The sequence below is a fragment of the Marmota flaviventris genome, chromosome 3 (genome assembly GCF_047511675.1).
Source record: "Marmota flaviventris isolate mMarFla1 chromosome 3, mMarFla1.hap1, whole genome shotgun sequence".
Classification (NCBI taxonomy): domain Eukaryota; kingdom Metazoa; phylum Chordata; class Mammalia; order Rodentia; family Sciuridae; genus Marmota; species Marmota flaviventris.
Window position 1 is genome coordinate 100,799,396 of NC_092500.1, and position 24,340 is coordinate 100,823,735.

A 24,340-nucleotide genomic window follows, 5' to 3' on the forward strand; every position below is an offset into this window, starting at 1 on the left:
CTGTATTTTCATAATGTTTTTTGTCCATCCCCACTAATGTGGTCATTCTGACACATGAGAGAGAAGAGTGGGCACTGGATTAGAAGAATCAGGCAGTGGCCAAGGTTACTTATGGCTACTATCAAGGAAAGGTTAACCCCCAAAGCAGAAGATAAGCCACTCACAAACCCTAGAAAACTGGCTGGTTGGACACAGAAAGAAAAGAAAAGCTTCCCCATACTATTATAGAAGCCAGATTTTCTATAGTTACAGTTTTCACTATTAAAAATCATCAAATATTAGAGTAAAATGAACACAAAAAGTATCAAAAGTCAGCAGAAGAATTAACTCCGGAGGAAAAATGTATATACACAACAAAAGACTTCTCAGTAATTATAATTAGTAGTTCCCCAAATATTCTACAGAGTATGACATCCATAAAGAATCAGAGTTCTTAAAAATCAAATGCATGATTGATCCACAAAGAAGCAGACAAGAACCCCATCTCAGGAAATGGGCTGAGTAGCAGAATAGACCATGACTTGAAACTCAAGTTTGTTGGCTGTCATCTCAATCTGACAATGTAAAGAGTTAAAGGATTAAAAAGTATGAGGGAAAAGTTAATAAGCTAATAAGCATGGAGGACAAATCAAGGAATACCAAGATCTCTCTATTAGAAATCTCAAAAAGAAAAGAGAGAGAGAATGGAAGACAGAAAATAATAAAAGAAATAAGAAAAGAAAATTTGCATGGTTTGAAGAAAAATATCAGACATCAAGTGCCATGCCAGAGAGAGAGAGAGAGAGAGAGAGAGAGAGAGAGAGAGAGAGAGAAGGAGGGAGAGAGAGTCCTGTATTTAACTCTATAGAGGTGACATTTCTAAAGTCCAAAGATAAAGAAAAAAAACATAAAAGTTTTAGGAAGGAAAAAAATAGGAACACATACGAAACAAAAGAGTCTACCTCACTATGTCTCTCATTGTTTATATGGACTATTACAAAATAATGTCTTCAAAGTTCTAAAGGAAAATAATTTTGAACTAGAATTCCGTGCAGAAGTTACAATTTCAGAAATATAAGGACTCAGAAATGTTGTCACATTAAAAAACTTTCTAAAATAATTACTTGGAGCTGGATGTAGTGGTGTATAATTGTATCCCCAGCTAATCAAGAGGCTGAAACAGGAGGATCACTTGAACTCAGGGGTTCAAAACTAGCCTGGGCAACATAGCAAGACCTTGTCTCAAAAAAATAAAAGTTACTTGAAGACATGTTCCTCTGAAATCAGAGAAAGAGGTAAATAGGACAAAAAATGGTGAACAAAGATATAAAAGTATTTATAATGTGTTTGTAGACAAGCTATATTGTCAATAAAGTATTCTTAAGAAGGGTGACACATAATATAAAAATAATCTAGAGCTAAAATTCTGGATGATTTTAATAAAACATGGAAGGTGATAAAGAAAGGGGGTAGGTAAAGATGCTAAGGGTCTTGTTTTGTTTAGAAAGTGATAATTATTGACAGTGATTCTCAGCATTGACAGGAAGATTTTGAAATGTTTATTAATAAATTAATAAAAGTGAACATATAATCTTCAACCACTAAAGGAAAAGAAAGAACAGATAAACTCAATTAATACTGAGAATTTAAGAGAAAACTTAGTTTAGGAAAAAATATTACAGAGAACAAAAATTGCATGAGTAGGGGTTAGGGTTGTAGCTCAAGAGTAGAGCACTTGCCTCACATGTGTGAGGCACTGGGTTCGATCCTCAGCACCACATCAAAATGAAAAAATAAATAAAGCTATTGTGTTCATCTACAACTAAAAAAAAATTTAAAAATTGCATGAGTAACTAAACACATCAATGATAACAATGGGTCAAACCCTTAAATTATTTTTGTTTTGTTTTGTTTTGTACCAGGAATTGGACTCTGGGGCACCTAATCACTGAGCAACATTCCCAGCCCTTTTTCTTTTGAGACAGGATCTCACTAAGTTGCTGAGGCTATCTTTGAACTTCTGATCCTCCTTTGATCCTCCTGCCTCAGCCTCCCAAGCTGCTTGTATTACAACAGTGCACCATCAAGCCTGGCTAGGTTGGTTTTTTTTAAAGTTCAGGCTACAAGCTATTTACAAAAGCCATGCATGGTACGCCAGGCATGGTGGCACACACCTTTAATCCCATTGGCTTTAGAGACTGAGGGAGGAGGATCAAGAGTTCAAAGCCAGCCTCAGCAATTTAGTGAGGCACTATACAATTCAGTGACACCCTGTCTCTAAATAAAGTACAAAAAGGGGATGGGGATGTGGTTCAGTGGTTAAGCACCCCTGGGTTCAATCCGAAGAAGAAGAAGAAGAAAGAAAGAAGAAGAAGAAGAAGAGCTATGCATGCCTAAATACTCCAGAAAAGGATTTGAATTTATTTATTGCTATTGGAGATTGACCCCACAGATGTTTTACCACTAAGCTACATCCCTAGTCCTTTTTATTTTTTATTTTGAGGCAGGATCTTGCAAAGTTTCCTAGGGTTTCACTAAGTTGCTGAGGTTGACCTGGAACTTGTAATCCTCTGGTCTCAGCTTCCCAAATCGTTGGGATTATAGGCATGAGGCACCATGCTTGGTGGAATTTGGATTTATAAATGGGTAATGAGAAAATTGCTTTAAGCTAAAGTTCAGAAGGATTTGATGGCAGTGATGGCAAAAACCAATCTGAATAGACATTTCCTCAGAGTTTTAATGGTGGAGGTAGGGGATAAAGCACAGCCTCGGGACAGGGACACACATGGAAACAGACTGGGAAACACAGAGGACTCTGGTGGAATAGATTCCTTTAAATGAGGAGACACCAAAAACCATTATCAGAGAATATTCAGAACTTTACTTTCCTAGGAAATGATAAATGAGTATTAATGGATACACTTCTGGTAGTAGATGACTTTGTTTCTATTGTAAATTATTTTGATATGATTTTAAAGCAAGTCACAACTGACAGCAGGCTTCTACTTTCACCTTTAGGAAAAGCTTTATAAGGCTATGAATAAATCACAAATAATACCTGCCTTAGAGGTCTACATTATTCAATCAAGGTAATCTTTCAATGAAAGCCACATTATGAGGAACATTAGTTGACCAGTCGCATCTTAGAATCTGTGTAATAATAAGTGTGCTGTACCAGGTGTGGTTGGACCAGAATAATTTCCCAAACCATTGTTGAGATTTATTCATCCACATTTCTAGAGAAGCACCTCAAGGCCCAGTTTGCAACTCAGACCAGACCACAGGAAGATGAATAGATGCAGGAGCTCCAGGGATTGCCCTCACAAATGGCATGACTTGGAGGCCTTCTTGAATTCTGTAAAACCAACTCACTTCAGTGGTCACCAGATAACTTGGGCAAACCCACATTTACTCAAGTTTCTCCCATCAATGATGCTTAATATCTATAAAGACTATACAACTGTGGCTCTTAGGATAAGCAAGTGCATGTGGATTCTATGCACATACTAGCCACGTATCAGTTCTAAGGTGTGATTTTTGTCTTTATGGTATGTCTTCTAAATGGTTCTGGAGACTTGTTCCTAATGGTAGCTATGTAGCCACATCTTCAAAGCAGGTGTGAAAATAAGAACCGAGCCTGTAACTGACACTATTAGAAAGAGCCACAGGAAGATTCGGTCCAGAACTTGAGCTACAAATTTCCAATCTTGAACTACCTGCAAAAGAGAAAAAGATACCTCGCATTCAAGATGCTGGGCAACTATTCTGAATTCTTTAAGTAATTTAAAAAGAGTAATATTCAGATTTATAGCACTTAAGTTTTCAAATTCACCTAACACATTGCACATGATAATAGGCTCAAATTCTATCCAGTGATTTTACTAATTGTGCCCAAAGAAAACAGCTTGTAAGCTGAATATACAGAAATACTCTCATCAATATTTAAAAAGTAAAATAAAAACAATAGAATTATTTATGTATTTATAAACATTACTTTTTCCACAAATGAAAAGCTAATATATCTGCTGCCACAGGTCCAGAATGACAGACACTGCCACAGAGAAACGACCAGGGGAAGACAGGCATTCTTAAGGGAGAGAGGAAATGAAGAGCTTATGTAGCTAGAAAGGGAAATTGGGGTGGAATAAACACTAGGCTTAACTGAGAGAGGTCACAGCAGGATCAAGCAGCAAGAATAGTAAGTCTGAAAGGGAAGAGTGGGTTCCCATATTTTAAGGGGAAATAAATGTTCCCTTTCTACTGGTCCCTGATTTACCATGGTTCAACAGCAAATTCTCAACTTACAATGATGCTACAAAGATACTCATTTAGTAAAAATTGTACTTCAGATTTTGAATTTGCATCTTTCCTGGGGCTAAGGATATGCAGTGCCATCCTCAATCTTGGTTCTGGCTAATGTAGGGATTCTGATGGTGAAAATGTACAGAGAAGCGTTCCCCTGGTGAGAAAACTCCCGGGGGTAACATGCACCCTGTTTCCCACCCTTATAAGGCCTGGTAATCTCTCTTAGGATCTAATAACATAGCTAATATATGTGCAATGTCTAGCTGTATGGCAATGCCCTGAGATGCCTCTGTGTCAGAGCCTCATCAAGCCTTGACCTTGATTGCAGGCACATAGCTCCTGGGAGTAAAGGACTTGCTTGCTTGATAACTACAATGTTTCACTAAGCTCTGGTGCTCCTGGAGCTGCCTGCCTAACAATAACTTCAGACAACGGACCTTCTTGAGAGCTCCACAAAACTCCTAACATTACATATGTTAACTGTGAAATGTAACTGCAGAATAAGCAACCTTACTGATACTCTAAACAATAATGTGGTTATAATACTAATGAACTAATGTAACCTATTGGTATAAATAAACATGGCCACTTGGACGAGGAGATACTCTGCCACCTTCCCTGCCTCTGCACCCTGTCTGTGTCTCTCTTTATTATTATTCCTTACAGGCTAACATCAGCTGCAGCCCCTAGTCAGCTCCACGGTCAGGTTGGCAGTTTGGTAGGGGGACAAACATTCTACAGGGTGCTATGTTGGTGAGCTATGACGTCTGATAGGTTAGTTAGATTCAATGCATTTATGACTTAGGATATTTTCAACTTATGATGAGTTTATTGAAATGCAACCCCATTGTTAGTTGAGGAGCAAGTGTATATGGGATTCTGTAAAAATGGAATAGAACAGGAAGCCGGCCTGCCATATGAGAGGGGAGGCAGAACACAGATTGCTACTGCAGGAAGCTACTGGCATTGAACTGAAATGTATTCCAAGCTTACAGAGGTTAAGAAACAAGACCTTGGGGGAAATGCACTCAAAGAAGATACATTAAAATATCTAAAAAGTCAACCTTATAAAAGTGCTGGGATCATTAATGATTTTGAAGTCAGGAGGAAAAGATAAGGCTAGGCAAATAGGGAAATGGGCCCCCGGGCAACTTTCTGTGGAGCAGAGCACAAACAGCTGCAGGTTTTTGCTGAGAAACTTGCAAAAAGGCTATTTTTAAATCAGCATGAACATGACCTGGAGCGCACAGCCTCTTCAAAGAAGGAAAATGCCTGATCAATACTTTGATCAGTCTGAAGCCTGCATGAATACCTTGTGGACACTGAGTGCCTTATCCAGGATTGGGCCAGGAGCTGGCTTCCTTAAACCTCTAGATCCATATAAATCCCTAGACAGTAGCCATTCACTAGCAACCCTCTGGGGTCCCCTTCCAGTCACAGGAGCTTAGCTTCCCTTAGCTTTAATACATTCTTATACTTTGCTTTTGCCCGTTGCTATCCGTGAATCTCATTCTTTGAATTTTAAGACAAAGAATCTATCCAACTCCAAGCTCTGTATTACAATTTTACTCCTCTTGTCTACATTATTCTGAATTTTCCAAATTCCCAATAGTAATCACGTTATTTTTATAATTTTAAAAAAACTATTTAAATCTTTGCAATAGTATTTTTTAAAGATATAAAGAAAAGGCACACAAAACTCCTACTTAATAGCCAAAAATGCTTGTTTTGTAGCAGCAGTAATTTTTCCATCATTTAAAAAAAATTTCAAGTAGATGAAAAACGTGACAAGCAGTGAAGGAAAGGTCTGTGTGGGCAAGATAAAATATAGAAGAATATTTCCAAAAAAAAGTTCTTCTGTAAGCTTATTTATGGGGCTGGCTCTTGGCATTAATTTTCACCAATTTTAGAATACAATAATTGAACCCTATAAATTGATATAAAGATGGGACTTGTTTAAGCACATACGCTGAGCACACATTGCATAATTTACACTTTCTTTCATTTATTCTTCATCATACTCTTTAAGGTAGGTTTTAGAAAACAGAAGCTACAGTTGAGTCATACAGCATGGGTGTAGGATCTGAGTCTAGCATGGTTTTGAGTTTGAAATCCACTTTTTTTTTTTTTTTTTTTGAGGTAGAGTCTCACTGTGTCACCCGGACTGGTCTCCAACTCCTGGGCTCAAGTAGTCACCCTGCCTCAGCCTCTTGAGTAGCTGGGACTAGAAGTATTTGTCACCACATTGTTTTATACTTTTTCTTTTAAATCTGTAAACTAAATAACAAGATACTCTTCCCTCAACAAAATAGCTAATTACTAAATTTTATGTTAATTTTAAATTTTATTCTTTCTGGCTCACCCCCCCCTTAAATACTATATATGAAAACATCTAACATCCCATGAAAAATGAGAGAGAAATGACCAGACACCAGGATATCCAATTGAAAAAGCATGATTTAATTATTTAAAATAGAATTGAGGAATTATAAGGAATCATGCTTAGTCTACTAAGATCCCTATTGTAAGTCAGGGTTTGTTTTAAATGTTGTGCATGTAAAGATGATAAATAATAATGTCACATTTAAAACAATGACAGTATTTTGTTACAAATAAATGTTGAAATAGTAGTCTTTTGCACAACTCAAAGGCAGCATTATTGTAACTACAGTTTACTCACCTGGCTGATAAAATGTTCTTTCTTCACATGTCTTGAAATGTATCTAATGGACTCTGCAGCTTTTTCCAGAAAAGCAACCAGAACTTTTTCTCCATTGCTAAGCTGCTTCTGTTTCTTTTTTTCCAGGGCTTTACCTTTTACTGCTGGTTTACTCTCATCTTTATCTGGGAAAGAGTAGCGATCCACATGGTCCTTCATGCAGAGTAATTTAGGAAGTTTTTGCAGAAATAGCCTCTTCACCCAAGGGGCCATGGGATGGTAAGTCGAAGAAGATCTGTGGTGAACATTAATTACAAAAACAGTAACAATAATGGACAGGGTAACGAAAATCATAATGAACAAAAGGTACTCTCCAATGAGTGGAATGACTTTTGAAGAAGATGGAATTATTTCTTCAATTACTAAAAGAAAAACTGTCAGAGAAACCAAAACAGATGTTGATAATGAAAGTTTTTCACCTTCATCGGAAGGTAAATAGAACACAAGAACTGTTAGAAAAGACAGACCCAGGCAGGGGATTATCAGAAAAAGAGTGTAAAATAAAGGCAGGCGTCTCAGGACGAAAGAATAAGTAATGAATGGATAGGAATATAAACCATCTCTTCTGTTTCCCTTCATTCCTCTTGCATTTAGTATTTCCCATTCTCCATTATCAAAGAAGTCTTTTCTGTCAACATTTTCATTTATCAAAATAAGGTCAACCATGGTACCATCATAAGTCCAGGATCCAAATTTCATTGAACAATTCTGCCGGTCAAATGGGAAAAATGTAACATCCATGGTGCATGAACTTTTATAACTGGCGGGAGGGGTCCAAATGACGGTTCCATTAGATTTTACTATGACCTTGGTCATGAGGGAGCCTTCAAAACGTCCATCTGCACTGTCATAAAAGTAGATTCACGTTAGTTGAGCACTTATTAGTTCTTTAGTTTGTTTATTAGTTACCATTATTATATTCCTACTAGTTAATTAGTTTTTAAGTTAGTTGAACACCTTTGAGTTTGAGTTTTTTCCCCTCCAACACAGTATTACTTTTATTACTTTCCTACTACAATGTTAAACACTGTTTTAAAAAGAAACAATTATTTTGTGAAGCCGTGAATTTCTCTTAATTATTCTGCCCCAGGCTTTTCTTTTTCTTCTTCTCTTTTGCATTTGTTGCTTATGTTTTTGCCCCAGACTTTTCTATACCAGTGTTAATATATCTAATGTGACCTTCTTCTGTAATACTTACTTTTCAAAGAGAACTATGTCGGGAAGCCAGAGAGATTCTGATGGAACTTTGATTGAATGAATTCCACCATATTCATCAGGATTCCAGCGTAATTTGTGGTCTGTCCATTCCTGCAGGAAATGAGTATATTGTAATTTTATTCTGAAAATTCATGTTAGACATTAGGATATTTAAGTTTCTGTTAATTTGCCAATCCATTATTTTGTTAAGAATGGGAATTCACCAGGTTAGACCTTATAACCCTACCTGGAAATCTGGAATACAACTGATCTCTCCTAGGCCTACATCTTGTCTCCTTGTTGATTTCACAATGAAGAGGTTTAACAACAAATGCCATTATTCCTAAAGTATCTTTTCAGTCTATTTTCTCTTAAGAAACAAACAAAAGAAAAGCAATGATATATCTAATTCAGTTTATTTTAGGAGGGCTGATCCAGTGAGATTTTCATCTCTCGATCATAAGTACACGAGTGAACATCACTCAAGAGTCTTGGATTAATATCCACATATTATTTTAATATGAAATATCCAGAGAGCTGGGGGTGTAGCTCATTGGTAGAGCACAGCATAACATGTATCAGGCTCTGTGTTCAATTCCTAGCATGGTTAAATCTGAGTTTATTTTGCAACTCCTAATTATGGTTTAAATTTATATGCCTAATATTGTTATCCTCCATATGCTTACATTTTTCTCTTCATACAGAGGAAATTATTTAGCATGTTTTATAGGGCTGTTGGAACCAGATCAAAAAAACTTAACTATTAATTGACTGCATTATGAAAGTCAAGAGTATGATGTATGTTAAGTATTTTTGCATGTCTCTTATAAATACTGAATACTCTAGTTTTTATTTTGATATCCCCGTAAATTCTAAACTTTGATTTCTTCTGAGGTGGAAAAAAAATATTTGCCTGTCTCACGTCTGTAAATGAAAACATCCTTTTTAGAAGTTGCAAGCATTTTGGTACTTCATTATGCCTTCTAATATAGCTATGCCTGGAGTATTTTTGTGCTGAAATACAAATTATTTTGTTATACAAAGAAGAAGGAGGAGGTGGAGGAAGAAAAGGGGAAGGGCACAAATGAGGATGATATATGGATGACCCAGTTACAGCAGAAGTGAACTTTATGTTAAAATTTTGGATCCAGACTCTTATGAAATCTGACCTGAAAATTAAATTCTTCCATTCCATTGTCTCTCATGAGGATAGCTGAGTAACCATGTAGAATAATGTTAACTGACATTTCCAAGAGTTAGAAGGGCGTGCCCAGCGTGATGCTTCCTTGAGCCCTTTGATGCCAACTTTGCCATTAAAAAGTCAAGAGCTGGCAGATGGATGACTCCACTAGGAGGTAAAATACTGAAATATGCATGATGCCTGTAAAGTGATGGAACTGTAAATTCCAGATGAAACACTATCTTAAACAAAATTTGATCTAAGAGGCCTTTTAAAAGCTAAAATCTAAAGCATAAGAAAAAAAAACCTTTTATCACTCTTACATAGGTTGACAATTTAAAGTATTTACGTAGGCACTTGGTGCTCTAAGGCTTCTCTATTTACCTGGCAGTTGTTGATTTTCCTGTCTCTATAATTTTACCTTTTCCAACATGTCCTACAAATGAAATCATGCAGCTTGTCGATCCTGACCTCTATTTAGCAGTGCATTTGGAGTCCTCTATGCCGTCTTGGCAGTGGTTTCTTCATTTTTATGAGTGAGCAGTATTGCGTTGTATGAATGTACCACACTTTATCCCTTCACCAATAGGATATGTGGATTCTTTCAAGGTTTTGATGATTGTAAATAAAGCCATTGTTAATGTTTAATATATTTGGGGGGTTAAATAAATTCTTATTTCTCTTGGGTCAATAGGATAGGATGGCTGGGTCATAGTGTGAGGGGACAGACAGATGAGAATGGTGAGAACACGAGGTTACGGAAATAATTCTATAAAAAGGGCCCATTGTGCTGACCCCCATATGCTTTTTTTCTAAGAAACAATTTACCGGTTGCCCTGCTTGGCCTAAGTGAACAGCCTATGTCACATTCCTCAGCAAACTATCTGTTACCTGCAGAGAAATGCAGGCCCAAAATAATATTGATATAAGGAACCCAAGTTACAGTGAGGCAGGAAGATTTTGTGACCCTTTTCATAGACCAGATTTCAAAACTCAGGAAGATAAGGATAATTCCTTCTAACCATAAAATCAGAAGAATGTATGGTTAGTATTCAATTAGAAGTGGTCAGCACGGGACAAAGTGACCTAAAGTTGTGATGGCAGTGGGTACTCGAAAGTCTGATGTCATCTTGCTGTCAGTCAAAAGTCTGGAGATGGACCTAGGTGGGATCTCTGGAAAACTTCTCTGGGATCCCCAATAAAACTGGAGTGCAGGAGAGACACACTGGCCCTCTCCTCTCTGAGAGGACCCACACTCTCCCTTAAGAGGGACCTCTTTCCCTTTTCCTATTGCTTCAATAAACTCATTCCTGTGACTCTGAGTGACGTGTCTGAAATCTTTCTGACTTGATCTCAAGAATTAGGGTTTGATGGTGCATGCCTATAATCCCAGCAGCTCAGGAGGCTAAGGCAGGAGGGTTGTGAGTTCAAAAGTCAGGTGCTAAGCAATTCAATGTCTCTAACTAAAATACAAAATAGGGCTGGGGATGTGGCTCAGTGGCTCGGTGCCCCTGAGTTCACTCTTCAGTAACCTCCCCACCCCCCAAAAAAAGAATTAGTGTTTGAAGGGGGGAATCTTTATGCTGCCTCAGTTTCTCAGAAGTCCCCAGCTCTGTAACAATAGATTAACTATCTACTTAACAATAGAGTAACTATCTGCTTAATTTTACACCATACAGCCAGCTTTCCAGATGGAGGAATTATTTTTCATTCCCACTAGCCATGTATGGAAGTTCCAGTTGTTTTCATCTTCTTCAGCACTTGCTATAATCACATTGTTAAGTTTCTCCATATTTAAATAGATGTGAATGGTATCTCTTAGTAGTTTTTATTTATTTATTTTACCTTTATTTTACTTATTTATTTTTATGTGATGCTGAGGATCGAATCCAGTGCCTCGCATGTATGAGGCGAGTGCTCTACCTCTACCACTGAGCCACATCCCCAGCCCTCTTAGTAGTTTTTAAAATGCAATTTCCTTATTTACTGTTCATGCATCTTATTTGGTGAAATGTCAAATCTTTTGCATATTTTTTACTTGGGTTGTTTATTTTCTTATTGCTGCATTTTTAGTCTTCTTTATAGGTTCTGGATAAAAGCTCTTTATCAAATATTTCATTTGCAAAGATTTCCTCACAATGGACACGTGCTATGTTTGCCACCTCCCAGTCATTTGTCACTCTGGTGAGAAGACCCCTTTCATTGTAGGGAACCACCTTGTCCCACTCTCAACTCAGCAGCATTGGGTGAACAGAATGGAAGTGGAAGAGCCAGTAAACTTTCTATATGCTGATGCTAATTTGGATTAGGTTCCCTTTCACTTGCAAGTAAGATGTTCTCAGTTGATCCTAGGAAGAAGCTGAGTGGTTATCAAGCTGCAGCACACAGCCAAGAACACCAGAGACAGCTAAGCTTGGGGAGTTTGGCCAGAGCTGTGCTTTTATACTCTAGGCCCATCTTTAAAAAAAATAACATGACTGAACACAGCTAATGAGACCAACCTACAGTCCTCTGTTTGGGGCATAAAGATTGCTGGAAATGAAATTGTCTTGTTCTCAGATCCACTTTGCTTCCTTCTACAGACACAATGGGTTTTTACCTACACCCAGCTCTTCCCTGAAAAGCAGGAGAGAGAATGGCAAAAATTCTAAGGTTTCTGCTTTGTTGCAAACTGCAGCAAACAAATACCAATTCTACGAATTGTTCTAAGGGAACTGGGGCAGACCCCAGGGGGAGAGATTTCTAAGCCAGAAAGATTCATCTTGCTTACCTGACTTCCAACAGTAGGATTAGCAGCTGTGGCCAGGGATAATGTGGATGGGATTCATGGTTTTCGAGGAATTCATTTATTTAACAAATATGTAGAGCTTCCCCAGCACTGAGCACTGTGCTTGCACCTGCTGTAATGTACTCCTGGCCAGGGTCTGATTCAGAAAATAAAAAAGCAAACTAACACATAATACCCACACCTTGTTGTTATGGAGCAGATGGATTGGGCGCATGGTACAGAACAAAGGAGTAGATAGGACAAGTAATTCTGATGAGGTGACATTTCAGCTGAGATATGAAAGGTGAGAAGCAGTCAGAGCACTAGGTGGTGGTGTGGGGCAGGCAGAAGATTGGCTGTAGGTGGAATAGCCTATGTGAAAGCTGATGTAGAGGAATGAATGATGAATGAGGGATGTGTCTGAATCCTTGGGGATATGAAGAGATCTATAGTGCAATCAGGCTGCATTCCTAACCATATAGAAAAGGGGGCTAGGTGGGACTTTGGTTAGTGCTACTTACTTTGGTATACTTAAAACAGGAAGCACACTGAATTAGAATTTAAAACTCTGAGTTGCACATCTGGATTAACCTTTGCTATTTATACAATTTAGACAAATCACTAATCTTTACCCTTTATGCTGTATTGCAGGGTTGAGGGAGATATTCCTCACAACCTTGGTGACCTTTCATAACCAGCCCTGAGGAATCAGAGTTCATTCCTGAGATGCCCATGGGGGTGGGAGGCAACCAGTTTCTACCAGATTGAGCACTTACCATGGGCTGGGTCCCAAACCCCAGGATGATTGTGGGTGGAAAACAGTACACATTACAGGGAGTGCTGTAGCCAGCAGCCAGCTGAGGATTCAAAATCCAAATCCTCTATCTTGTGCTCTTAGGAGCTGTGGGATATTTCTGGTCATTTCTCTAAAGCCCTGACTGCAACTGGAGATTAACCTCCTGTCCCTCTCTTTTTATACTAAAAGATTAGAAATAATATCCCATGTTTGTGTAGCATGTTCTAACTAAGACTCTCAAAGCCCTTCACAAACATCAGCTCAATGTTGCAGACGTTCCTGGTTTGAGAGCTGTCGTTTTGCAGGAAACAAAGAAGACAGGCTATATCAGAGAAAATATCAAAAGTTAATCCATGACTAAGAAATTTTTTTTAAAAAAGGAAAAATATTCCAAGTCTAGGTTTCTTAACTTGGAAAAGTGCAATTTCAAACTCATATCAAGTCCATATTCTCTTAAAATTGTCTTTTTTGACATATGTTACCTAGAATATCACTCATAAATGCCTAACTATTACCACAATGCAAAACCAATTTTTTTTTATTTAAGTTGAAATCATAAGATGTTTTTACTGTAAATAAATTCCTCAAATGATTCTTCCTGTAATACTAAGACTAAAAGGTAAAAATAAGCAAATTAAGTCATGGGTCACATACCACATTTTGGTCAATGACAGACTATATATGTGACAGTGGTCCCATAGATTATAATGATGCTGAAAGATTCTTATCACCTGGTTGTTAGGTAGATTAGTTGGCCACGAATAAGTGGGTAGAGGGAAAGGATGATGAAGGATAGATATCAGGCCTATGCACCAAGAAAAATTCAGGAATCATAAAACGGAAACAGTGGGGAAACTTATGTAACTGGGCAAGCATTTGGGAATGAGATCTGAATGTCTAATCTTCCACAAACTGTAGAGAATTATAAACCCTGGAGGGAATTATTACTTAAAATCCTGGTGACCTTAACTGAAACAGATGAGCATCTGAGAAGTGGTTTCTGGTATATCGAAACATTCCCCACACACCAGCTACAGCTAATTATAACCCCTCAGGGGGCACTATTTTTTTTTTTTTCAGAAAATGTCATCATTATTTCTTGCAACCAAGTTACTGGAACCTTATTATGTAAACTATGCCACAACCATCCTGTCTACCAGAATATTGAGACCCTCACAAAGAAAGCTTGCTGAAAGCTATCCAAAGGGTAATAAACTAAATAAGGGGGGACAGGGAAATCGAGGCTGGAACAAAGGACTCAGTTTCCTTAAAAACTCCAGCCTGTGAGCACCACACGCTCCTTTCTTCAAGGTGGGTGTGCAGTTCCTATGCTGTACATTACCTTCGCTTCTCACTTTCTCTATTAAACTTTTGCTTGTGACTTTGTGTTTCATTCAAATTCTTTGCAATGATGTCACAGTAACTGGCATCCGAGGACTACAGTGCTGTCCCAGCTCAATTTGGCCCCCAGTTTCGGAACATAGTGACTGTTACGTAGGGTTGTAGTAGGATGCATTCCTCATATTTGTGGTGATGTTGATGTGAATGCACCTACTATGCTGCTACTTGTATTCAAGTATAGCACATACCACTCAGCACATAGTAGGCTCTCAGTGAAAGCTCACTGACATTCACTGTCATAGTGATTATTCATGATAATGTGGAGGTCAAAGGGTTCTACCCTTGTGACATTGTGTCATTAGAAAAAAAGGTGTTATGGTTTAGATGTGAGGTGTCCCCCAAAAGCTCACAGGTGAGACAATGCAAGAAGGCTCAGAGGAGAAATGATTGGGTTGTATAAGAGTCTTAACCCAATCAGTGAATTAATCCCCTGGTAGGGATTAACTGAGTGGTAACTGGAGTGGTAGGGTGTGGCTGGAGGAGGTGAGACTTGGGGACAGGGTAATGGGATATATATTCGTATCTGGAGAGTGGAGTCTCTCCCTGTTTCCTGATCACCAAGTGAGCTGTTTTCCTCTGCCACACTCTTCTGCCATGAAGTCCTACCTCACCTTGAGCCCCAAGGAATGGATTGAGACCTTTGAAACTGTAAGCCTCCAAATAAACTTTTCCTACTCTCCAATTGTTTTGGTTGGGTTCTTTAGTCACAGCAGTGAAGAAGCTGACTAAAACAAAAGGTGATTTCTTCCATTTCCTTTAAGATGCTTACAGTGCTGTTTTCCTAACCTTGAACATGGTGGTATAGAATCTGAGGGTGCTAGGGCACTAAGACCTTTCTCATGTAGTCAATATTAATAATATATTTATGGTTTATAGGGTTTTGGTTACTCTCTGGAAGTACAAAGAAGCAAGACAAACAAGTTTGCAAAATAAAATCAATAAAATAAAAATAGGCTTTCTCTGGATGTCACTATATTTGTGCTTTATAAACACCTTTGGCTGAGAAGATAGAAAAGGAATGTTTAAATATATACCATAGAAGAATTATGAAAACAGAGAATCAGATGAGAGGATTAGGTACAGAAACAACAAACAAACAAACAAAAAAGCCCCAAGCATGTCAGTTTTGTATGCTACAATGGAACATGCTTTGTTTCACATATGTAGAATTTTATTCTCTGTGGCTATGAATTAGAAAGCATTGGTCAGTCTGGGCACAGTGGCACATGCCTGTAATCCTAGTGGCTCAGGAGGCTGAGGCAGAAGGATCATGAGTTCAAAGCCAGCCTCACCAATTTAGCGAGGCCTTAAGCAACTCAACAAGACCCTGTCTCTCCATAAAATATAAAAAAGGGGGAGGAGACTGAGGATGTGCCTCAGTGGTTAAGCGTCCCTGGGCTCAATCCCCAGTACCGAAAAGAAATCAAGCAAGCATTGGTCAATATGTGGGAAGGAAATGAGGAAAGAGGAGAAACTGAGCCCGTAGGTCTTCATTTTGACTGAGGTACTCTGGGATCAATGAAAAGAGTTTCCAGTAGGTTGGCTTGGGTGTAGTAGTTTTGGAAAGTCCTGTTACTGGGCATACTATATGGGGTTCATAACTTCTCTACCTTTTAGGTTTGTAGAACTTCTGTTTGTCCTGTAAGACCCAAATTAAGTATCTTTTCCTCTTGGAATTTTCCTTGGCTTTCTCCCTGTCTCACTGTCATTTTTGTATTGCCACAGACATATACATTATATGTATTTGTATTGCAACAAGTACATATAAAAAAACCTTATATGTACTTCTTTTTGGTATTTATCATATTATAGATGTCATTATCATTATTAATTAAATATTTTCGCATACTAATGTTTTTTTCTCCTTGAAGGCAGCATTTGTCTTGGGAGTGAGTTAGCAAAGTGCCAAGTACTTAGTGAAGATTATACTATATACTCTTAAATACTCTTGAACAAATGGAAGATGGAATGAATATTTTCTCCTAAATATCCTTCTATACCAGCTCCATTAGATAGATGTCCTGGAGGTTGAAGGATCAAAAGTCTTGAAGACCAGGATTAAGAAAGGAGAATACAGGAACGGCACTGAGAGGAAGACAGGACACCTCCGTCTGTTCCATTCAGTCTAAGATAAGGGAATGATTCCTTTATAAAAGCCAGACTTCACTGAGCAGTGTGTGACCTGGGACAAGTCTATTCAAGTTCCTAATGCTTAGTAGGAAAATAATAGAGAGTAGGGAGAGTAATAAAACCACAAAGTAGCTGAGGGAATTAAATGAGATCATTCCCGTGACACACTCAGCATAGTGCTTGAGAACTTAATCACTCAGTAAATCTTAGTTATTATTATTAGCTGCGCCAGAATGGAAATCTGCAAAAAACACCAATGATAGCAGTTTGTTTAAACATCAATTTTGTTTTATTGTTATTATTATTTGTGGTACAGGGGATTGAACCCCAGGGCCTCTCATATGTTAGGCGAGTGCTTTGCTACTCAGCTCTATGGCCAGTGTTCTATGCCGTTTTTTTATCCTTCATCTTTCTTTACCCTCATAGCTTTAAGAAAAAAAAAAGGTGTAAAAATCACATGTAGGCTGAGGTCAAATGCCTTCTTTTTCTGTTAACTTCCTAAGCCTTTACACTTTAAAATGTACACTATATTTTAAAAGTGTCGGTTTTCTCTCTCTCCTGCAAGCTCAAATATAGAACTTCTTATTGGTCTTTATCAACTCCAAATAATTCTAAATTCTGCAGCTTCTAAACTGCAAAAGTGAGATAATTCACAGAGAAATAAGATAGGTATATAACAAGATATGTTTGTTTAAATTGTATTTATACATATACATTCCCAGCTTAGTATTTTCTCATGGATATTTATTTTTATTTGCAAATAAAATAATATGCAGATTCATTTCACAATTTGCTCATGTATCTATCAATTAAGAAATGAGGAAGAGAAAGTGGTAACAAGCATATTAATTCTCTAAGTCTGATTAATGTTTTGGGAGTGGGAAAAATAAAACTTAGGTAATCTTCTCTTCAATTTCTTTTATACATTTTTCCTTATAAGCCATTAGCAGGAAGAACTGAACAATATCTACAAATCTTGAATAGGTAACTAATTTATTTCAATATAAGCAAATGAAAAGTATTACTTATGTATGTTACAATTAAGTCAGATATTTAAGATATCCCCATGTGGAATATTTAAAACCTCTGGATGGATTAGGCAACATCTGGATGTTCATTAAAAAATATTTGTGAACAAAACAAAAATAAAAAAATAAGCAATTAAACTAAAGTTATCAGCTATTATCAAACAAATGTCAATATCTTCTCCTTTCACATAACATGCAAGATTGGGTTTTGAAAGGTAATTCTGACAGTTCCAGAACAAACGCCTCTGAACAGAATTCTCTGGTTTTAGGAAACAGGTGATGGTTGAATTATCACTCAAGAAGAAAATGGAAAACTATTCAAAATACATCTTCAGTTTTATTGGGAAAACATGTATTGGGTATTTTGTTTTGGGCTTCACTTTTTCAGAAATTTATGATGGGCAGCCTTCTATTATTTCCTCATTTCGTGGTCAGTTCTTTCTAGGGAACAATAAGGGATTAGAAGTACATTCTTCCCATGGAGGACCAGAGAAGACAGGTGAATTTAACACCACTTCTTTTCTCATCCAGTAGCAGTTACCCTGATTGGGGGAAAGTTGCATCTTGGTGTCTCTTTTTTTTTTTTCTCCAGGGACCAAGGTCCGAGTCTCACTGTCAGAGTCACTCTCCCACCTGCCCAAACCCCATGGAACAGTTTTGCTTCCAGAAGCCACACCAGAGAAAGACGTCTTCCTAGGAGATGCAGGGCCACTCACCGATGCTCACAGAAGAAAACAAAGAGAATAGACCTTTCTCAACCATTCCCAAATCTCTCCCTGAGGAACTTAATATGCTTTTTAAAATGAATATTTTTCAGATGGAAGGTTGTCTAAATACAAAAGAATTTCAGCGACTGGATTGGCAGACACACTCCTCGAATTGGATTTACCTGTTTAAGCCACACGTTTGTTGTCATCAGTTGATTCTTTTCATCCTAAAAAAAGGACAATTAAAAAGATTCTATAAATTTAAATGGAAGGAAATTTATATGTTTGTCTTTTCATTAGAAAGAACTTTCTGTGAGTAACCAAATTATATCATGTACATGTATGAATATGCCATAATGAATCCCACTATTATGTGTAACTATAATGTATAAAACTATAAAAAAACAAGAACAAAAAAATAATTTAAAAAGAGGAAGAAAGAACTCCCTGAGTCTTACCTTAGAGGTATTCATGAGTCTCAACTTAAGAACAGTTAAATAACATGGGATCTTAACCTATTAGCCATATTTTGCTTGAGATGAAAAATAATTATTAGAACAATTAGCAGTTTATTGTGGCAATGCTTATATAAAATTGCACATACAGAAGGCATATTAATGGTACAAAATAGAAGGAGGTATTAGCTTGACTGAAGATGAACTCTGCATGATTTTCTAGAAAGAATGAGGCCAGCTGTAGTGGGTGAGATAGGGGAGGGGGGAACTTGTGCCACATGGGAGGATTATTTTGAGTCTTTGGGAACCAGATCAGGATGATTCTGCTGCATTTGGGTTTTAAGCTCATTGATTTTTCTAGAACATAATCATGGCAGAAGTATGAGTTCAACAGGGAAATGAGCAGAGAGTGGAGGGAAAGATAAGGGGTTTCCCAGGGAGAGAGATGGTCCTTGTTCCATGTAAAGTCACCACTGCCCTGTCTCCCTGCAGGTACAAGCACCCTGCCATCCCAGAGCACAAAGAGAGGAGCTGTGGTCACACTGAATCATCCTTGGGTTTTGCCTTCCTTTGTGTCCAGCTTCCCACGCTGCTAGGAGCAAGGCCTGAGCTAGCAACCACGTCCACCTCTCAGCCTTAAAGTCCCACAGTAATAGTGTCACAGTGAAAATTCACTCTATGACGACTTCACATTCTTTCTTCGGGTCATTTCACTGGCTCCATGGGGGCAGATTTTCTTTTCTTCATAAATTATTTTTAAAGTTGAAATGTCAGACAAGGGAAAGAAAAGAGTCTTAGACTCAAAAAACAGGTTATAAGGAATGCATTTTTTGTTTGTTTGTTTAGATTAGTGCCAAGGATTACTCACCACGTCTACAAGCTGAGATATTTTCAATCCAAAGTATACTTTTATGGTGTCATTAGAATTTAAGACAGGGCGAACCCATTTCTGATAACCTTGGAATAAATGTCTGAGGAGGGCATCTTCATTTTCAGCTATTGAACTGAATCCTGCAGCGGCTGGAAGAATCATGAGGGAAACTGAATTAACCTCAGGGGCAGAATGGCTGGTCTAACCTGAACCTTCACCTGTCCTTTCTAAGCAGCCTGATTCCACAGAGGCCACTTAAACAAGAGAGGCTTTTCTTAACCCATTTCCCTGTGTCCACCCCCACCTCCCTCCAAATACACACAACTGAAACCAGAACTTGTACTTTACCCAGAGCTGTTCTTGCTAACAGATTTTCCCCTAATAGGGTGGACAGCTTGTTTTTTTTCTTTCATATCCTTAAACAAAATCTACTGTATGTATGTTGTCATTGTGTGTATGTTGTAGATGAACATGTGTATGTTATCATATGTTTATGTATGTTGTCAGTGTCTTCCCCTGGAGCTCCATGAAGACTGGCACAGGTTCCACATATTCATTTACCCAGCATCTAGAACAGTGCCTGGCCCACAGCAGGTGCTCATTTAATATACAAGGAATCAATGAACCAGTGAAGCAAGACCGTGGGGGCCTTTCTCCATGCACTTGCATATTTTCATTGGACACTTTGCCTTGGCTCTCTCCCTGTTTTCTTGCTTTTTTTTCCTCAGGAAGTCCTCCATTATGAAATCCCTCCTTGATTAGCAACCAGGTTCTCATGCTTTTCTCAGCTCCCAACTATGTGAGAGCCTAAAAAACATCCTGATTTCAGATTGGAACTCTCAAGTAAAGGGATGTCTTGGGAATGCAGTCTAGAGATGAGTTTGGTTTCTTTTCAATGCTGTTCCACCAAATTGAAAACAAGGCTGTATCTGATTGTTGTTTTGTAAATATAGCCTCGTTGTCTATTCAACACCTGTTAATATCCTAAAGCAACTCATTCTGTACCATATGCTTTACCAAAGAAAGTCACTTTTTCCCAGTGAGAGACACATATGATGGGTGAGGATAGCAATATAAGACGTGCCCCAGCTCCCCACAAGATCTACCCAAGAAAAATCCAGATTGTCAGTTGGATGAAAAGCAAAAGAGCACACAATCCCTAGGTGCACGAGTCTTCCACAAGCACGTTGCTAAGACAGTAACAGTTCTAGGTGCAGCCAAAGATTGCTCCACAGGCAGAGATAAGATGGATGAGCTGTCCCCAGCCCCTTTCTCTTTCACTCAGGAAAGCATATTAAAATGCAAACAGGAGAGCTATGCTTATATTTAAAAAGTTAACCCTCCTCAAACTTCCATACTTGGACTGTGAATAGTAACCAGGGCTACATTAAGGAGCAGCACAGTTGGGCAGCTGCCAGCACATCAATCACTGAAAGCCCTAAAATCTTCCTGGAACTTGTAAGGAGAGGGGAGGAATGGAAATTCCCAGAAGCTTTCTGAGGGAAGAGGTGTTCACTTGCTCAGGCAGAAATTCTTGACATGACCCTTGGCACCTCTTGCTTTCTTCTTCCCCACATTCAGTTTTAATGTCCTTCAAAATAGATTCCAACTCTTATTATTTCCTGTCATCTTCAGTGGCACCGCCCTATTCACAAATCTTCTGGGCTGTTTCCTAATTGTTTCTGTGTTCTCTCTCTTGATAGTTCATTTTTCACAGCAGCTAGAGTGAGCTTTTAAAAAACGGAAGAGTTCATTCTCTGGTAAATAGTTTCTCATCAAATGCAGGAGAAATATCGCAAGTCCCTACTGAAATCACGTGAAAGAAAATACAAAAAGAAAAAGGAGGGACTGGGCTGTAGCTCAGTGGCAAAGCACTTGCCTAACAAGTGTGAGGCACTGGGTTTGATCCTCAGCACCACAAAAAAGAAAGGAAGGAAGGAAGGAAGGAAGGAAGGAAGGAAGGAAGGAAGGAAGGAAGGAAGGAAGGAAGGAAGGAAAGAGGCATGCTGTCCATCTACAACTACAAAAATATAAAATAAAATAAAGAAAATGGAGGCAGACCTCAATGGACCAGAGGGGCACATCTTCGGGGGGAAAATGGCAGCAGGCTACCTTGAGGGTCTGGGTTTTATAAGGCCTTAGCAGAGCCAGGTCATGGAGGAAATAGTTACTTTTGGAGAACCCTTTTGGGGGGCAGGGCCAGGTCATAGGAATTTTGGTGGCAGGATCATTTAGGGCAGGGCAGGAGGGCGGGGAGGGGAACAGTTGTAGATAAGGGAAGTTCACTGAGGCCTATTGTCCATGTCCCTGTTTACCTTACCATGGTCTCCCACATGCTGTGGCCCTGCCTAGGTACTCCCTATCTTCTCCCACTCTGCCCTCATCCCTGCTCCCTAGTCCCCCAGACCTATGTCCTCTTTTCAGAACAAGCCTGGATGCCTGGGCTCTGGGAAGGCTCTTCCCTAGAGAGCCTCGTGGTCCTTCTTTCACTTTGTCTAGTCTTTGCTCAAATCATCTCCTTAGAGAGGTCCTTCCAGGTTATGCTGTCCAATAATCCCTCTCCATTTTCTCCCCTGATGGCATTTTATCTTCCATTAGAGCACATAATTCTGCTGCTCGTTTACTTGGATTTTTATCTGTCACAATGCATAATATCAGTTGCAGAATGTTAGGGACTTCTTTTCCACACCACTCTTTTCCCAGCTCCTAGAACAATTGCTGGGCACATAGTAGTTGCTGAGAAAACTGTTATTGAATGAACAAATACTTGAACAATGCAGTTAGCTTCTTGGCTTCAGTTTTGCTGGGTGGTATTTGGGGAGTCAGGGCTAGAGTTGAATTGCTCAGGAGAAGAGAGAAGCAGAGAGGACATAGCTGTCTTCCTTATCTGAGCTTTACCCTGCAGCAGGGAGCCCACTTGCTTGAAGGTAGAGAATATCTTTTGAAAAACACTCATCTTAGTCTTTTTGTATTGCTATAACAGACTTCCAGAGACTGGGTCATTTATAATGGACAGAAATTTATAGGTTAATGGTTCTGAAAGCTGGAAAGCCTAAGATCAAAGGGCTACCATTTGACAAGAGTCTTCAGGCTGCATCATCCAAGAATGGAAAGACAATGAGAGAGAAAGAGAGGGAACAAGACGTGACCAAACTTGTTCTTTTGTAAGGAATTTACTCCCTTGATAATGGCATTAATTCATGCTTGAAGGTGCCTCATGACCCAAATGCCCCCCATTAGCCTCCGTCTCCTAATACTCTGCCACATTGGGAATTAATTTTCCAACACGTGAACTTCAGGGGACACTCTAGTTCTCTGTCCAGCAGCCATCTCCCTTTTCCCTTGGTAACAGATGCTGAATTTAATCAGGGTTGCATGGTGCCACTTAAAATGTTCATCTCCCAGCATCCCTTACAGGTAGGAATGGCCTATGAATCACATGTGGCCAATTAAGACACAAATGGAAGCTATAAGGTGGGGTTTACAGGGAAGATTGTTAAAGAGGATGGACTCAACTTGATGTGCCCCTCTTTCTTCCTCTCAGGAAATGAGACATGATGCCTAGAGAGTTGATATCCAAGTATATTGCAAGCTTAACTAAAGCTACACGTGCAGAATGGCAGATTAGAAAGTCAGACAGAAGCTTCATCTCTAATAGTCTAGGATTTCAGACAGAAGCTTCATCTCTAATAGTCTAGGATTTCTTATCTCCCTATTTCCTGGTATGTGAGAAAAACAATTCCCTATTTGGTAAGTGTGCATGTGCATCTGACTGCTGCCCTGCCTCAGGCACCACTTGAGTGGTTCCTGGGGTCCCTAAATACTAGATTTCCTTGGGAGTCCCTGCATCCCAGTTTAGCCCAATTAGTACAATTTTCTAAGGACATCCTCTTATAATGGATGGAGACACTCCAGAGATGCTGAGAACTACTGAATAATCATATACCACAGGTTTCTCAGTTAAGACAACCCTAAGCCCTGAATTTGGGGGATTGGAGATGAGCAAGGGCCCAAGAACTTCCCTTCTTGGCAGGAAAATTGCACAGTCATGGAGTTGCATGTTGGGAGGGAAAATCTAAAATCATGATCTTGACATCCCCCATATTTGCCATCCCACAGCTATACCCTCGATGAAAACTTTTGAGTCCTGCTTTTTTTTTTTTTTTTTTTTTAACCAGGATCTGAAGGAAAACGAGTGGTTCTGCTCTTCTCCATGTCAGATGGTGAGGCTTCTATCTGAAGCACATAAACCTGTACTGACTGTTAGTGACTAAATATTTGTGTCCCCCAAAAATCATATGCTGAAGTCCCTGATGTGACGTTAGTTGGAGAAAGGACCTCTAAGGTGGTACAGAGGAAAGGCCTTGTGAGACCTAGCAAGAAGTCAGCTATCAAACCAAAAAAAGGTCTTCACCAGAAACTGAACTTGCTGGCATCTTGGCCATGAACTCCCAACTTCCAGAATTACAGTTCTGGAATAAATAAATAAATAAATAAATGCCTACTATTTAGCTAGCTAGTTAATGGTATTCTTTTATGGAAGCCTAGGCTGATGTGCTAGTCATATTTTCATTACTGTAACCAAAATACCTGACAAGAGCAACTTAAAGGAGGGGAAGTTTAATCAGGTTTATGGTTCTAAGGTTCAGTCCATGATGGATCAACTCCATTCCCCTGAGCCTAGGGTGAGGCAGAACATCACAGCTGAAGGGTGCAGTGGAGGAAAGCAGCTGCCTCATGGTGGCCAGGACATACAGACGGAGAGGAGGGGAAGGGCTGTAGGGAAGAAGAACCCTCCCAGGGTA

The 24,340-nt window shown here is 38.9% G+C and overlaps 1 protein-coding gene across 1 annotated transcript in view; it reads right to left on the minus strand.

Annotated features, from left to right (window-relative positions):
* Nucleotides 1-3,560: 3,560 nt before the first annotated feature.
* Nucleotides 3,561-24,340, minus strand: part of Chrnb3 (cholinergic receptor nicotinic beta 3 subunit) — a 49,599-nt gene continuing 28,819 nt past the window's right edge. Inside the window, exons 2-6 of the mRNA XM_071609214.1 lie at nucleotides 19,533-19,684; nucleotides 18,392-18,436; nucleotides 8,202-8,311; nucleotides 6,965-7,847; nucleotides 3,561-3,695 (exon numbers count right to left, since the gene is read on the minus strand). Of these exons, the coding sequence (XP_071465315.1) occupies nucleotides 3,561-3,695; nucleotides 6,965-7,847; nucleotides 8,202-8,311; nucleotides 18,392-18,436; nucleotides 19,533-19,684 (1,325 nt within the window). The remainder of the gene's footprint in view (nucleotides 3,696-6,964; nucleotides 7,848-8,201; nucleotides 8,312-18,391; nucleotides 18,437-19,532; nucleotides 19,685-24,340) is intronic.